Raw genomic sequence first — 13,751 nt, 5'->3', positions numbered from 1 at the left:
TCCTAGGTGTGCAGAAAAGTTAAAAGCGTGTACAATATGCTAAACAGTGTTACTCCTAACAACTAGCTAGAAATAACAACAGGCCAAATGCTCAGCAGATGAATGTACAGACAGAAAGTATCTACACAAGGAATACCACTTGGTGATGACAGGAACACGGACGAGAACAGAAAACACTGTGCTTAATGAAAGAAGCCAGATAAAAGGCTGTGCGGAATGTGAGCCTTTTTCATGAGATGGCAGAGCAGGAAACTCCAACAGAGCAGTGGTGTTGAGCGGGCTGAAGTGGCTGAAACAGATTCAGATTCCCTCTTGGGCTACTGGAAACAGTCTAACGAGAGTGGGAGTGACAGTTTGCACCCCATGATCCACTGGAAACATTAACCCCACATGTAAATGATGAGTGAACCTATGCCACTTAAAATTTATCTTAATAAACATTACTTCAAATCAGATGTATTGCTACATATTAGTAACAATACTTAATTCCAACATGAACTTCTGCAAACAATTCTATCCACATGAGAATGCAGAGAAGTCATCGAGAGAGACATCTGAGTAGGTAAGACACTTGCCACTAAACCTGACACCTCAGTTTGAATCAGAAATTTCCACAAGACAAGAAATGACGCCCCCAAGTTGTCTTCTGATTGCTATGTGAATGCTGTGGCACACATGTCCTCACACAAGTAATTTTTTAAGTTCATAAGAATATGTAAAAACTATTAAAAAGGTGAGAGTTTAGGTGAGCGAGGCATAGTCATGTTAATGAAACAGAAGACTCCATACTGTCAGCGAGGATTTAAACACAGCTGTCTTCAATATCCCAAAAGGTACTTTACGGAAACTGCTAAGGTGGTTATAAAATCTATAGGAAAATACAAAGGTCAAAACCAGCCGTGGACACTGACAAACAAGCTAGCCAGGGTGGAGAATGGGTGTCATCTCATCGCTGCTACCTAACTTGACAGCTTTCATGGGGGGCTGGACATGGACTAGAACAAACAGTCCAAGAGGAAGCAAGTGCACACATTTGGGTCAACTGATTTTTGATAACCCCCACTCCGCAAAAGCCAATTCAATATCAAAAGGAACTTCTTGTTGTTTTGTGGAGTTTTCCTCCCGCCCTCCTCCTACTCCCAGACAAGGTTCTCCTGTGTAGTCCTGGCTCTCCTAGAACTCGAGTTGCAGACAGGCTGGCCTCACACTCAGAGATCTGCCTGCCTCTGCTCCCAAGTGCTGAGATCAAAAGCTGCTGGAGCAAATGGACACACACACAATCTGACCACCCACAGACAGACTTTGTGTCTTTACAAAGGCATACAGCAGCACTGTTTATCTAACAAAAAGACTACACTTCAATCAACTGCTGTGGACAGTGTGTTACAGACATACAATGGAGTTCAATTCAGAGGCGAGGCTGGAAAAGCAGGAAGAAGTTCAAGTATTCAAGGCTGGGCTCAACTACTAACAAGTTTAAGGTCAACCCTGTCTCAATAAAGCAACACAATTCAACATTAAAACACACAGAGACACACACTAAACTAGGTGTAGTGACACAATCCCAGATCTAGGGAGGCAGGGGCAGGAAGGCAGGAAAACCTCTTGAGGTCAGCCTGGTCTACAGAAAATAGCCAGAACTACAGGGAGAAACCATCTTGAAACACTAAAACCAAACCAACCATCCAAAATAAGATTGAATAAAATGACAGGGGCTGAAGAGATGGCTTGGCCATTAAAAGCCCTTAAGCTCCTCTAGAGGACCTAGACACAGTTCCTAGAACGAACCCACACAGTGTCTCACAAACCCAAAGCCTTCTTGTGAAGGCATGAGGCATGCACATGGTCCACACACTCAAACACATAAACAAGAATAAATAAGTCTTTTTTTTCTTAAGTCACAACGTTACTGCTGATAGACAAAGACAGGTAAAATTGAAAACACTGCACAAAGAGAAAGAAAACCACTTTTTAAAAGGTAGCATTTTATGGACTGGAGAGGTGGCTCAGGAGTTAAGAGCACTGGCTGCTCTCCTGAGGCCCCAGGTTGGATTCTCAGCACCTACATGGTGGCTCACGGCCCTGTAACTCCAGACCCAGGATTGCCTGCCTGTCCTCCTTACTTCCGTGAGCACTGTAAGTATGTGAGGCAAGCACGGGCTGACATGAAGGCAATATACTCCTACACATAAAATAAAGATAATTCTTTAAGTGAATTTTCAGAAGGACAAAACTATTGTGATGGCAGGTCAGTGGATGCTGGTGGAGAATGACACTGGCATTCTAGAACAGGACTTGGGTGAGGCCTCACAACTGTCCATTACCACAACCCATCAAGCTGCAGCTGCCTGTTTTACCAGGCATTACTTCTACAACAATACAACTGTGTGTCTGGGGGGAGGGGGAGGTTAATGCAAACTGCACAGTCACTCACCATTGTAGCCTTCCAAAACAGAATCAATAATTGGTCTTGCAGTTAAGTTATATACATCAAGTTGTTTACTTTCTGGTCCAAAAACAGTATCGAAAGTAAACGTCTTTGGAGGTTCGTTGGAAGAATCGGTCTTGTGGACGGTGATGGTTCCCCTCATCTCATCCACGCTCACGGCCTGTCTATAGCACATTGATTTCTCTCTCTCATTGAGAGGCCGGCACCTGACAACCACCTTCACGTTATCGCAGCTTTCCGGCTTCTCGGATTTATTGATCTGGTGGAGAGAGTGTTTACAAAGAATAAAAAGAACATTCATTTTTCCCTAATATAGTCAGAAAAGGCTATTTTTCCACCTCAGCACCCTCAATGTGCTAAGACTTCACAAGCCTCTGTGCAATTAAATTTATTAATTTATTTTTAAATTTATTAATTAAATTTAAGTGCAATTAAAGATCTCTACATAGACAGAAAGGATTTATCAGGATGCAAACAGAGATGTTTCTTTTGGAGTGCAAAAAAGAGAAGAGAAAATTTACATCTGTAGCAAATGCTTTAGATGCATTAAATGAACTAGTATACAAGACATTAGCTAAACAGTCCACAACATCGGGAGTTCCTGCCTGTAAAAAACCACACGAGAACATGGTTGACAAGCTTTATCAAGAATGTATGAGGCTCAGCGCTGTGGTGCACACCTTTGATCTCAGAACTCCAGGAGGCAGAGGCAGGTGGATCTCTGTGATTTTGTGACCAGCCTATATAATAGAGTAAGACCCTGTCTCAAAACAAACTAAGGTTTGAGGTTCTTTGCTCACCTATGACATTTCATAGAATGCATTTGTAAAATTTTTACCTCCATACATAGCTAACCTCTCTACACAAGACAAGGACAGAGAAGGCCAATGACATACAAAGAAAATGTTTTATGAACATTTATACAGTTTTGATTTTTAGGTTGGAGAGATGGCTCAGAGGTTAAGAGCACTGACTGCTCTTCCAGAGGTCCTGAGTTCAAATCCCAGCAACTACACCGTGGCTCACAACCTTTTGTAATGAGATCTGATGCCGTCTTCTGGTGTGTCTGAAGACAGTTACTGTGTGTGTGTGTGTGTGTGTGTGTGTGTGTGTGTGTATCTTTTTAAAAAAGTCTTGATTTTCAAAATTTTACATGACAAAGAAACTAAGTCCAATCCTATTACTATCATCATCATCATCATCATCATCAATACTCTTCTCTCTAGTTTGGCCTTCATCACCTGGGCCCTACATTAGTTTCCTAATTGTGTACGATCCTGAATCTAATTACACTGCCCTTTGGTCTGTCCTCGTACATGATGGTGTAAACAAGAATCAAGTCACATAATTCTCCAATGTAAAAATTTCCCCGGGTGACAAGCCAAAAAATGTTGAGGTGGCACAGAAAAGCCTCCAGGCTTCACCAACTCCTCCTCTCAGCAGCTTCCTGATCTTTTCTTCACTGCGGCTTTCCTGGAGTCCTTCTGCCTAGGACAAATTTCACGCCCTTCACTTAGATAACATCTATCTATCCTCTGGTGTCCGCTCAGCAGCCACTTCCTGTGGGAACACTTTTCTGACTAGGTCAAATGCTTTTTTACCTAACAGACTCTGGGAGGGAGCACACCGGGCTTTGAAAGGATACAATTTTACTCTGGTTCGCTCCTTAGCTAATGTCTGCCATTCTATCTTCATCTGAGATCCAAACAAGGAGTCAAGGGTCTCAATTCAGCCCATTAAATTCTCAACCTATTTTTTGGTTTGCTCTGATACTGGGTCTCAGGAAGTACAGGACAGACTAGAACTCATTTGAAGCCAAGGATAACTTTGAACTTGAAACAGGATTTCTCTGTGTAGCCTTGGCTGTCCTGGAATTTACTCTGTAGACTAGGCTGGCCTCGAACTCCCAAAGATCTGTCAGCCTCTGCCTCCTGGGAGACTTAAAGGTCCACTACTGCCCGGCTAGCCTCAAGCTCTAAATCTTCCTCCTCCCTGTCACCATTTCAAAGTGTTGGCCAGAGCTGGCTCATAGCATTTTAAGTATTTTAATCAACAGCTAACATTGAGAAATTTCACAAATATAGCAATTAAAGTCTTTTTTGAAAACAAAAGTAGATCTGATATTTGTAGGCCAGCATTCCTTTATGGAAACATTTTCCAGTTCACCAGAGCCTATTTCTACCATATGCTGCTTACCCACTTCCTTTTATTAAGGCTGTCTTTTCTCTGTTAATGTACACAGTTTTCACCTCTGCCTCAAAAGGCAAGCTTCTCTTCTCCAAAGCCAGTATCTTGGCACATGATGCTGGAGAGATGGGTCAGTGGTTAAGAGCACTCTTGCAGAGGATCTTGAAGGCTTACCACTGCCTTCAACTCCAGTTTCAAAAAGTCCCACACCCTCTTCTTCCTTCCCCTGGCACGTGGTGCACATATACCCATGCAGACAAACACTTGTACACATAAAACAAAAATTAAAAAAAAATGCCTAGCAAATTTTGCTCAACCAGCATTACCACCGGCATAGTTAGCATATATACGGCTAGTGCCTAATATTTATTGAATGAATAGCTTGAAAGCAATAAATATAAAGCACTGAGCATTTTGTGCTAAATGTCAAGCCCTGTCCTTCAAGTGTCCTGTGCATTCATTTATTTCGCCTTGATAAAAATCCCAAGAAGGAAAGTTTAATTGTGTAGAAACTAGGGGCCCAGACAATGTAAATAACCTTTGGAGGCCCTGTAACCAAAAAATAACCTACCATGGCTCAAGTCCTCTTCAATGGGACTTACAACCACCCCCTTATTATGGCACGATAACAATCCGTGAAATCCTAGGAGCTAACCAAATCGCCATCGCGTACTCGCACAAAGATACCCACGGGTTACATTCTGTATCATAAGCTAAGAATGACAGCTTATACCCAGGGAAGTAGGAGGCCAGAGCGTGGACTCTGGGGTCACCAGCATCCCCACGCCCCTGGTGGCCGCGCGCAGCCACCAAGCCCCTGCTGGCCGCGAGATGCTTTGCTGTCTGGCAGCACAGGCCTGCAGGATGCATCATGTTCCGGGGCGACAGGGCGGGTCCCGGGAGGCCCCCTAGATGCTCCCTGGACCCCAGCCCCGCCGCTCCACCACCGCCCGTCCCCTCAGAGGCCTCGCGGCCCTGCCGCCCAGCCCCGCCCGCCCGCCGCGCGCTTCTATGGCAACGGCCGCGCCCCCGAGCAGGGCCGATACAGTGAGCCGGAGCCCCCGTGGTCGATTGTCCATTCTCACCGGCATGGTGGCCGCGTCCGGTGCTCTGCCCACGTCCCCGTTCCGAATGCAGCCCAACAACACCGGGTTTAGAGGCGAGGCTGGCCACAGGCGACCGAAACACCTTAGCGCTTCGGAGACTGCGGCTCACACAGCGACAGAGCGCAGTGCGCAGGCGCACTCTGAGCTCGCCCCGCCCAATCTCCGATGCCCTGGACTTCTTGAAGTACGCATGCGCAAGGGCTTTCCGCGTCTATCTCCATGGACGCCAGACTCGGGCAACGCCCGCGGGGTGCTGCCGTTCCTCTGCTCAGTAAAGCTGGTTCATGTTGAGGCCACCGGGACATCTGACCCGCTCAGATTGCCAGGAGCTTCTGGCGATTGCAATGTTCCCAAATATTAAAAACAACAGTGGACAACAGCGCACCAGATTCTGATGAATCCTTTTATTAGAAATATCAGAGGTTGGGTTCTGTTTATCTCTACTATCTGCCTTCACCAGCAGTTTGAGACTGAATAAAAAGTTGTGATGCATGAACTTTGTTTATGTGTATGTGCACGCATGCATCTGTGCATTCCTCAACCATTAAACTGAGCGAGCGCTCCTTTAGACAGGAGAGGGCTTTTGAGAGGGGGGGGGGGTTGTGCACGGATTGTACCTCAGGCTTCAGGATGATCATGCTGATATTCTGGGCAATGATCATGTTCTTGTTTAAAACTGAGCACTTTGAAGGACATAAGTTTATTTCTGGCCTGAGGTATTGGAATAGAAGAAGAAAAGGAAGGGAGAGAGGAGAGAGAGAGGGTGGGGAGAGGAGGGGGAAGGGGGAAGGAAGGGGAAGGGAAGAGAAACTAGCTCAAAGAAACTAGCTCAAAGTAGAAGCTCCATCTAGACAGCTATTTGCTCAACAGAACTGGTTTGGATTTCTCAGTTATAGGAGAGTTTGTTTAGGTCTTGGTTTTGGCTTGATTTGGAGGGTCTCACTGGATAGACCAGGCTGAGCCTGAACTCACAGGGATCTTTTGACTCACCAGTGCTGGCATTAAAGGCATCTTCATCACACCCAGAAGTTATAGAAGAGTTTAGGTTGCAGATAATTATAAAATGTGTTTTGTGTTAACATTCAAAATATTTGTTTTGGAGGCTGAAGATATGACTCAGCAATTAAAAGTGCATACTGGGGACTGGAAAGATGGCTCAGTGGTTAAGAGCACTGACTGCTCTTCCAGAGGTCCTGAGTTCAGTTCCCAGCAACCACATCGGGGCTCACAACCGTATGTAATAGGATCAGATGCCCTCTTCTGGTCTGTCTGAAAACAGCTACAGTGCACTTATATTAAATAAATAAATAAATAAATAGATAAATAAATAAATAAATAAATAAATAAATAAATAAATCTTAAATTTAAAAAAGTACATACTGCTCTTGCAGAGGGTTGGAGTTAGGATCCCAGTACTGAGGTCAAGCATTCATAACTCCAGCTCTAGGAGAAGCCTATGCCCTCTTCTGGTCTCTGTGGGAACTGCACTCATAAGCATATACTCACAGGGACACACATATCCTTTTTTTAAAGTCTTTTTTAAAAATTTCCTCTTCAATACATTACACAGCTGGTCTTGAATATTAGTAAAATGTTCTGTATTATTTCTCGAAGATGCAGAGCAGGAGAAGGTAAAATACCCATTTCTTATGATCATCTAGACCACCATTGCATAGCTGTTGCTATTAAGTGATAATCCCCTATTCTTTCACTAAAGTTTTACACTTATTTATGTAAGTGTATGCTCCAATACTCATATGCCGTGGCTCATGCTTAAGGAGGTCAGAGAACACCTTTCAGAAGTTGGCCTCTTCTTTCCTCTGTGAATCTCACGGATGGAGCTAAGCTAGTCAGGTTTAGCAGCAATCACCTCTACCCACTGAGCAACCTTGCTGGCCACTAAAGTTTGTTTTTTTTCTTTTTAAGATGTCTTTATTTTAAATGAATCTTGAAAGTGGAAACTTCTAGTTTCTTTGGAAAGTTATGTCAAACGATGTTTTGCTGGGGCACAGAGGTGGAAGGCTTTTCCTGAAGCAGACACAGGTGAAAGGAAGTGTGGATGTAGCAGACACATAAGGACCCGTGATGGAGCATAAATATGACCTCAGACAGTGGGACACGAGCACAGCGCATTGGTTCCGTCTGCTCCGATGCACTATTCTTTAACAACACACGTGTATTGGTTTGCCTTGCATAGCGTTGTTGAGCTCAATTTGTGATAACTCTGACACTGAGAAAATCCAACAAAGAGCTGCTCATGAGGTTCCTGCAGCATCTTACCACTTCTGTAGCCTTGCCTCGGGCCAGTTGGTGAGCCTGGTGGTTTCTTCGAGATTGAAAGGCAGTTGCTGGTTTGAGCCTGGTGTCTGCCTGCCAAGAGGACTGGAATGTACCTTCTGGTTCCTGTGTGGTGTCTGTCTGCTTATAGGACTGGTCTGCAGCTGCTGAGTTGTATTTGGTGTTTGTTTATAGGACTGAACTACTACCCAAAAGGATCAAGCTCACCCCCAAAGAACTACTGCTGCACAAGTCCACTTTCCCCATATCCTAATATTTTCTCTTCCACTGCCTCTGCTGGGTGGGGACTAGAGGAGAGGTTGAACTCTTATTAAAAGTAGGTTGCAAAACAACGTATGCCTACAGAATCCAGGTTCCTAGCCATGCCCATTTGTCTTGTATAATCCTGCATTTGAATGTGTGTTATATTACATCATATTACACTACACAGATATATATATATATATATAGGCCACCACAAGTCTCTTCAGGCTAGACACTTTCGATGTTTTTTTTCCTCTTGTGCTTCATTTCTGGAATAGTACTTAAGTGTTTGCTGAAAGAATGAAATTATTCCATTTTGAGTGTATTGCTTTACATTTAGATATGTTCTACTAATGAAAAAATCTCTAGTTGTGTAAAAATCAAACTATTAATACTATACAAAAACAAAAACAAAAGAAAAATGGCCACTGTACATCCTGTCCCACACAGGGAGCAGACGACCTTTCAGAATGACTGTGCTTGTTGGTTTATTTCCTGTACCACCAGCAGAAACAGAGCATCTCTGGAGTAAGCCCAGATTCTCACCTGTCTCACCACAGCCTAGCACAGAATCTGGCCCAGAAAACCCAATAATCCACCATCCTTCCACCCAACCTCTCCCCTGAGCCTCAGTCCACGTGGAGGCATAACAGATATTTAGGTTTATTGTGTCAAAGTTTGAATCGAGTTCCCTAGTCCTGTTTGCCTCCTTCCTCCGCACTATCCCTGTCATATACACACAGAAAGGCTCCATCCAGACTTCCTCGTCTCAACAAACAGAAGCAGAATTCTGAAAATTGCTCTGCTCAAACCCATCTCTTTCTTCCACCCCAGGGCCAGTCCTTCAACACAGCCCATTTAAGGGTCTACCTTAGAGTAAAACCAGAGAGTTCTTACCACCATCACCAGCACTGTGGTATACCCTCCTGTGCATTGCCATACACAGAGCCAGTTTCCATAACATCCTTGAGGGGCAGTAGCTGTGCCTTGGTTGGTTAAGTCCTTACTTATCGAGCCTGAATCTCTGGGTTCCATTCTAAGTACTGTGTAAAACTAGTACAAATGGGCAGAGGTAGGAGAATCAGAAATTCAGGATCATCCTCGACTGCGTGCTCTGTCTGAGGCAACCTGAGATCCAGGAGATAAAGGATCCCAGCTATGGTAAACCCAGCACTCAGGAGAGGCAGAGGCAGAGACAAGATAGATATCTGTGACTTCAAGCCTGGTGTGTATAGTGAGCTCCGGGTCAGAGCTGCAAAGTAAGACCTGTCTCAAACAAAAACAAAAAGCAAAAAATCATGAGGGGCTGGAGAGACAACTCAGTGGGTAAGAACACTGATTGCTCTCCCAGAATTCCTGTCTTCAATCCCCATTCCCACATGGTGACTCACACTGTCTGTAACTCCAATGCCAAGGGATCCAGTGCTTGCTTCTAGCTTCTTTGGGCATCAGGCATGCACGTGACACATATGTAGACAAATCACTTATATAATAATAATAATAATAATAATAATAATTTTAAATGAGGAGGAAGAGAAGCAGGAGACAAAGTGGAGTAGGGGATAAAGTGGAAATTTCCGGTTTCTTTAGAGACTCAGCTGTGTCGTGTGATGTTTTTCTGGAAACTGTCTTATGAAAGGATGTTTTGCTGGGAGCAGACATATTCCGGAAGCTGCCTGGTGAAAGGGCATGTGATATTTTGCTGGAGCAGACAGTTGAGAGAACTTGTGGTGTTTGGAAAAGGTATAAGTATAACCCAATAGACAGTGGACAATGCTCTGGCATTGGTTCACCTTGCCACCCTTTGCTGGTCTTTGTTGGGCTTTGCTGATGCTGGTCTTCACTGACAACACTGTGGCATTGGTTTGCCTTGGTTTCTTCATTGATGATCACTTGTCATGACTCATGACTTCATAGAGAAAAACGCACCAAAGAACTATTTGTGATATTCTGGTGGCTTCGTGATGATTTTGCAGACTCAGACCATTTGGAGAGCCTTGCCTTTTCTTTTTTTTTTTTTTTTCTTTCTTTTTTCTTTTTTCTTTTTTTTTTTCCTGGCTCAAACTGCCTTGCTGATTCACGAATGGTGTTTGGAAGTGGGTCAGGCTACTGCTGCTGGTTTGTGGGAACTGAACTGCTGATATCCTCTCAAACAAAGATTCGAAGCACCCTCAAAGAACTATTTCTAAACAGGTCCACATCCCCATTTGTCCTGCTATACTTTCCTTTTTACTACCGCTGGTGGATATTGGGCTGGAAGGGAGGTTAAAGCATTAAAGAATCCTTATTAAAGTGAGTTTTGGAAAAAAGCTCAGCCCACAAGGGGAGAGACACGCAGGCACAGATTTGGGCCTGGGAGGACCTTGGATCCAGTCTCCCACATGTCTGGAGAAAGGACTGTGTTTTCAGCACAGTACCTATAGGGATGATGCTAAAACATGGAGTGGGTCTGTTCCCTGCCCTAACACTCCTTTGGTTTTCCACCTCACAGAGTAAAAGCCACAGCCCTCCCTCTGCCTCCCCGTTCTCGCTCTGGGTTTGTCTGAGTCAGCCCCAGTTGGCTTCCTCATTTCATCCAACATCCCAGATATGATTTCATCTTAGCAGGCAAGGCTTATGTGCCTGTAGATACAAAATGACAAACACAACCATAAGGAACTTTAGCTGGCACCACGGCCCATACGTGCAATTCCCGTATCCAGGAGACTGAGGCAGGAGGATCATCTGTGAGTTCAAGAATGACCCGGGATTCCAAGGAGTTTCAGGACAGCAAGAGCTAGAGAGTGAGACCCCGTCTCAAGAAAACCAATAGAATTTTCCTTGATATATTGTGTTGTTTCGTTTTTTCTTTTAATTATGAAAGTACCTTTTTGGACATTTATTTTATTTCTCGTGTATGAGTGTTCCTCCTGTGTGTATGCATGTGAAGCATGTGTGTACCTGGTGCCTTTGCAGGTCAGAAGAAAGTATCAAATCCCTTGGAACTGATAGTTGTCAGCTGCCATGTGGGTGCTAGACACCGAAGTCTTCTGGAAAAAACCAGTGCTCTCAACCGTTAAGCCGTCTCTCCAACCCTTGCATTCTTTTAAAAATTATTTGATCTAGGTGGACGAGATGACCTAGCACATAAAGACACTTATCACCAAGACAATCTGAGTTTGATCCCTGGACCCTACAGAGAAGGAGAGAACTGACTCCCAAAAGTTGTCCTCTGATGTCCAGACACACATGGTGGCCCGTGGTAGCACTCATGACACACACATTCACAAAGAAGTGAGGAAATGCAATAAAAATACATTTTAAAATATCACCTAGGGGCTGGCAGGGCTGGAGCGATGGCTCAGCGGTTAAGAACACTGACTGCTCTTGAAGAGGTCCTGAGTTCAAATCCCAGCAACCACATGGTGGCTCACAACCATTTGTAATGGGATCTGATGCCGTCTTCTGGTGTGTCTGAAGACAGCTACAGTGTACTCATATACAATAAATAAATCTTTAAAAAATGATATCATCTGGGATCTGGGTAAGGTGGTACAAGAGTTTTTAATCCTGTCTCTGGGGAGGCAGAGGAAGGCATGTTTCTGTGAGTTTGAGGCCAGTCTGGTCTACATAGTGAGTTCCAGGACAGCCAAAAGTATGTAAAAAGACCATGTATCAAAAAAAAAAAAAGTAAAAAGTCATTTGATCCATACATTAACCTTTTGAAATAGGTAGTGATTGTTGTTCTTATTTTATAAATAAAAGAGTAAGGAAGAGGCCAGTATATAACTCTTTCAAAGTCATGTACACAGACAATGAGGCGCAGGTACAAACCCAGGCTCATCAACAAGCTCTTCCCTGAAATGTCCACCTAACTCACCCCTTCTCCTCCTTCAGAGTCTGTGCAGAAAACATCTCAGTGAGCCCTGAAAGTTCCCCAGACCCAGCTCTTCCTGTCTCTTCTCCATACCTCATATATCCCTGGTATGGATATATGTTCATCTGCTGATATACATACAGATTTGTAAGATTGTGTGCACTTATTTATTTTGGTGGGAGAACTGCAGATGTTCACATGGAGGCTAGAGGACCACTTGGGGAAGCCTCTTCTCTTCTACCACACTGAGCCTGATATCATCTGGGATCAATTTGAGCCTGGAGATCAAATTCAGGTCAACAGGGAAGGCAGATTGGCCTCTACCCACTAAGCCATCTTGCTGATCCTATACAAACTTTATTAAGATGTAACTAATATTCCCCACCATACAATTCACCAACTTCAGCTGCATAGTCCATTGGAGTTTGCCAACATGAGTGGAACTTCATGACTATAAACACTATAAACACATGACTATAAACATAATAATTCCCTCACCCTAAAAAAAAACATTCTGTGCTTATAGTATTAACAAGGCCCAGATTTAGCAGGCCCCCAGACCTTAGCATGACCGACTCCATGATGAAAGTATACCACTCAGGCTGTAAAACTCAGCACATAGACACAGTGCCACCTGTCAAAAATGAAAAAGAACCCTATAGTCTGGGAAAGTCCCTAAAGGTACTAACCTTGCTTTGGGCTCCTTTAGCTTTAGCTGTGCTTCTGGCTGACTGTTCTTGTTTATTCAAGTGTGTCAACCCTGGGCATGTTTTTTATGCTTAAAAGCTTATCCTGAGAAAGGCTCAGGCTACGCTGAAATCTCAAACACTTAGTGTAGTCACTGGCCAGCTAATAAAGACTTTCCATTGGCTCACACCCATGTCCAAGGTGCCTCTCTGGTAAATAACCCACAACATTTCATTCCATTTCCTTCAGGGCCTATATTCTCCCTGTGCCCTGAGTCATAGGCAGTCATTTTCTGTCTCAGTGTCTTTTCCTATTCTGGACATTTCATGCAAGTGAAACCACATCTTGGGTGACTTTTGTGAATGAATTCCTCCATATCTTTAGCATGGTTCATGTTATACACTTTTTGTTTGCTTGTATGCATATATGAGCACCCTGTTAGTGCCTGGTGCTCATGAAGCCCAGAAAGGGAGAAAAGGGAGAAAAGAATACAAAAAAAAAAAAAAAAAAAAAAAAAAAACCACCCAAGGTATTGCCAACTCAAGGTGAGGATGTAGTTCAGTTGGGAGAGAGCTCACCTGGCATGCATGAGGCCCTGGGAAGCACAACTTCCTGGTAATGTCCCTAATCCCAGCACTTGGCGAGTAGAAGAGATCAGAATATTCAAAACATAACCAGCCCCCTACAGATAACCCTCTCCATTATTAAATATTCCAGGGCTACTGTGGTGGTTTGAGTAAAAACAGCTCCCATAGGCTCAGATTTGAATGCTGGGTCACCAGGGAGTGGCACTATTAGAAGGAAGTGTGTTACTAGGGGGTGGGCTTTGAGGTTTCAAATGCTTAAGCCAGGCCCAGTGTCTCTCTCTTCCTGCTGCTTGTTGATCTGGATGTAGAATTCTCAACTATTCTTCCTCCCCATGGTA

The 13,751-nt window shown here is 44.0% G+C and overlaps 1 protein-coding gene across 2 annotated transcripts in view; it reads right to left on the bottom strand.

Annotated features, from left to right (window-relative positions):
- KIF3A (kinesin family member 3A) overlaps positions 1-5,815 on the bottom strand; it is a 34,648-nt gene extending 28,833 nt beyond the window's left edge. For both annotated transcript variants that reach the window (XM_080923793.1, XM_080923794.1), the window contains exons 1-2: positions 5,722-5,815; positions 2,435-2,708 (exon numbers count right to left, since the gene is read on the bottom strand). In XM_080923793.1, the coding sequence (XP_080779919.1) occupies positions 2,435-2,708; positions 5,722-5,727 (280 nt within the window). In that variant the 5' untranslated portion in view covers positions 5,728-5,815. The remainder of the gene's footprint in view (positions 1-2,434; positions 2,709-5,721) is intronic.
- Between the last annotated feature and the right edge of the window lie 7,936 nt (positions 5,816-13,751).

This window comes from Micromys minutus (genome assembly GCF_963924665.1).
Source record: "Micromys minutus genome assembly, chromosome: 10".
In the NCBI taxonomy this organism is placed as follows: Eukaryota; Metazoa; Chordata; class Mammalia; order Rodentia; family Muridae; genus Micromys; species Micromys minutus.
This window is presented reverse-complemented; position numbering and strand designations above follow the sequence as displayed.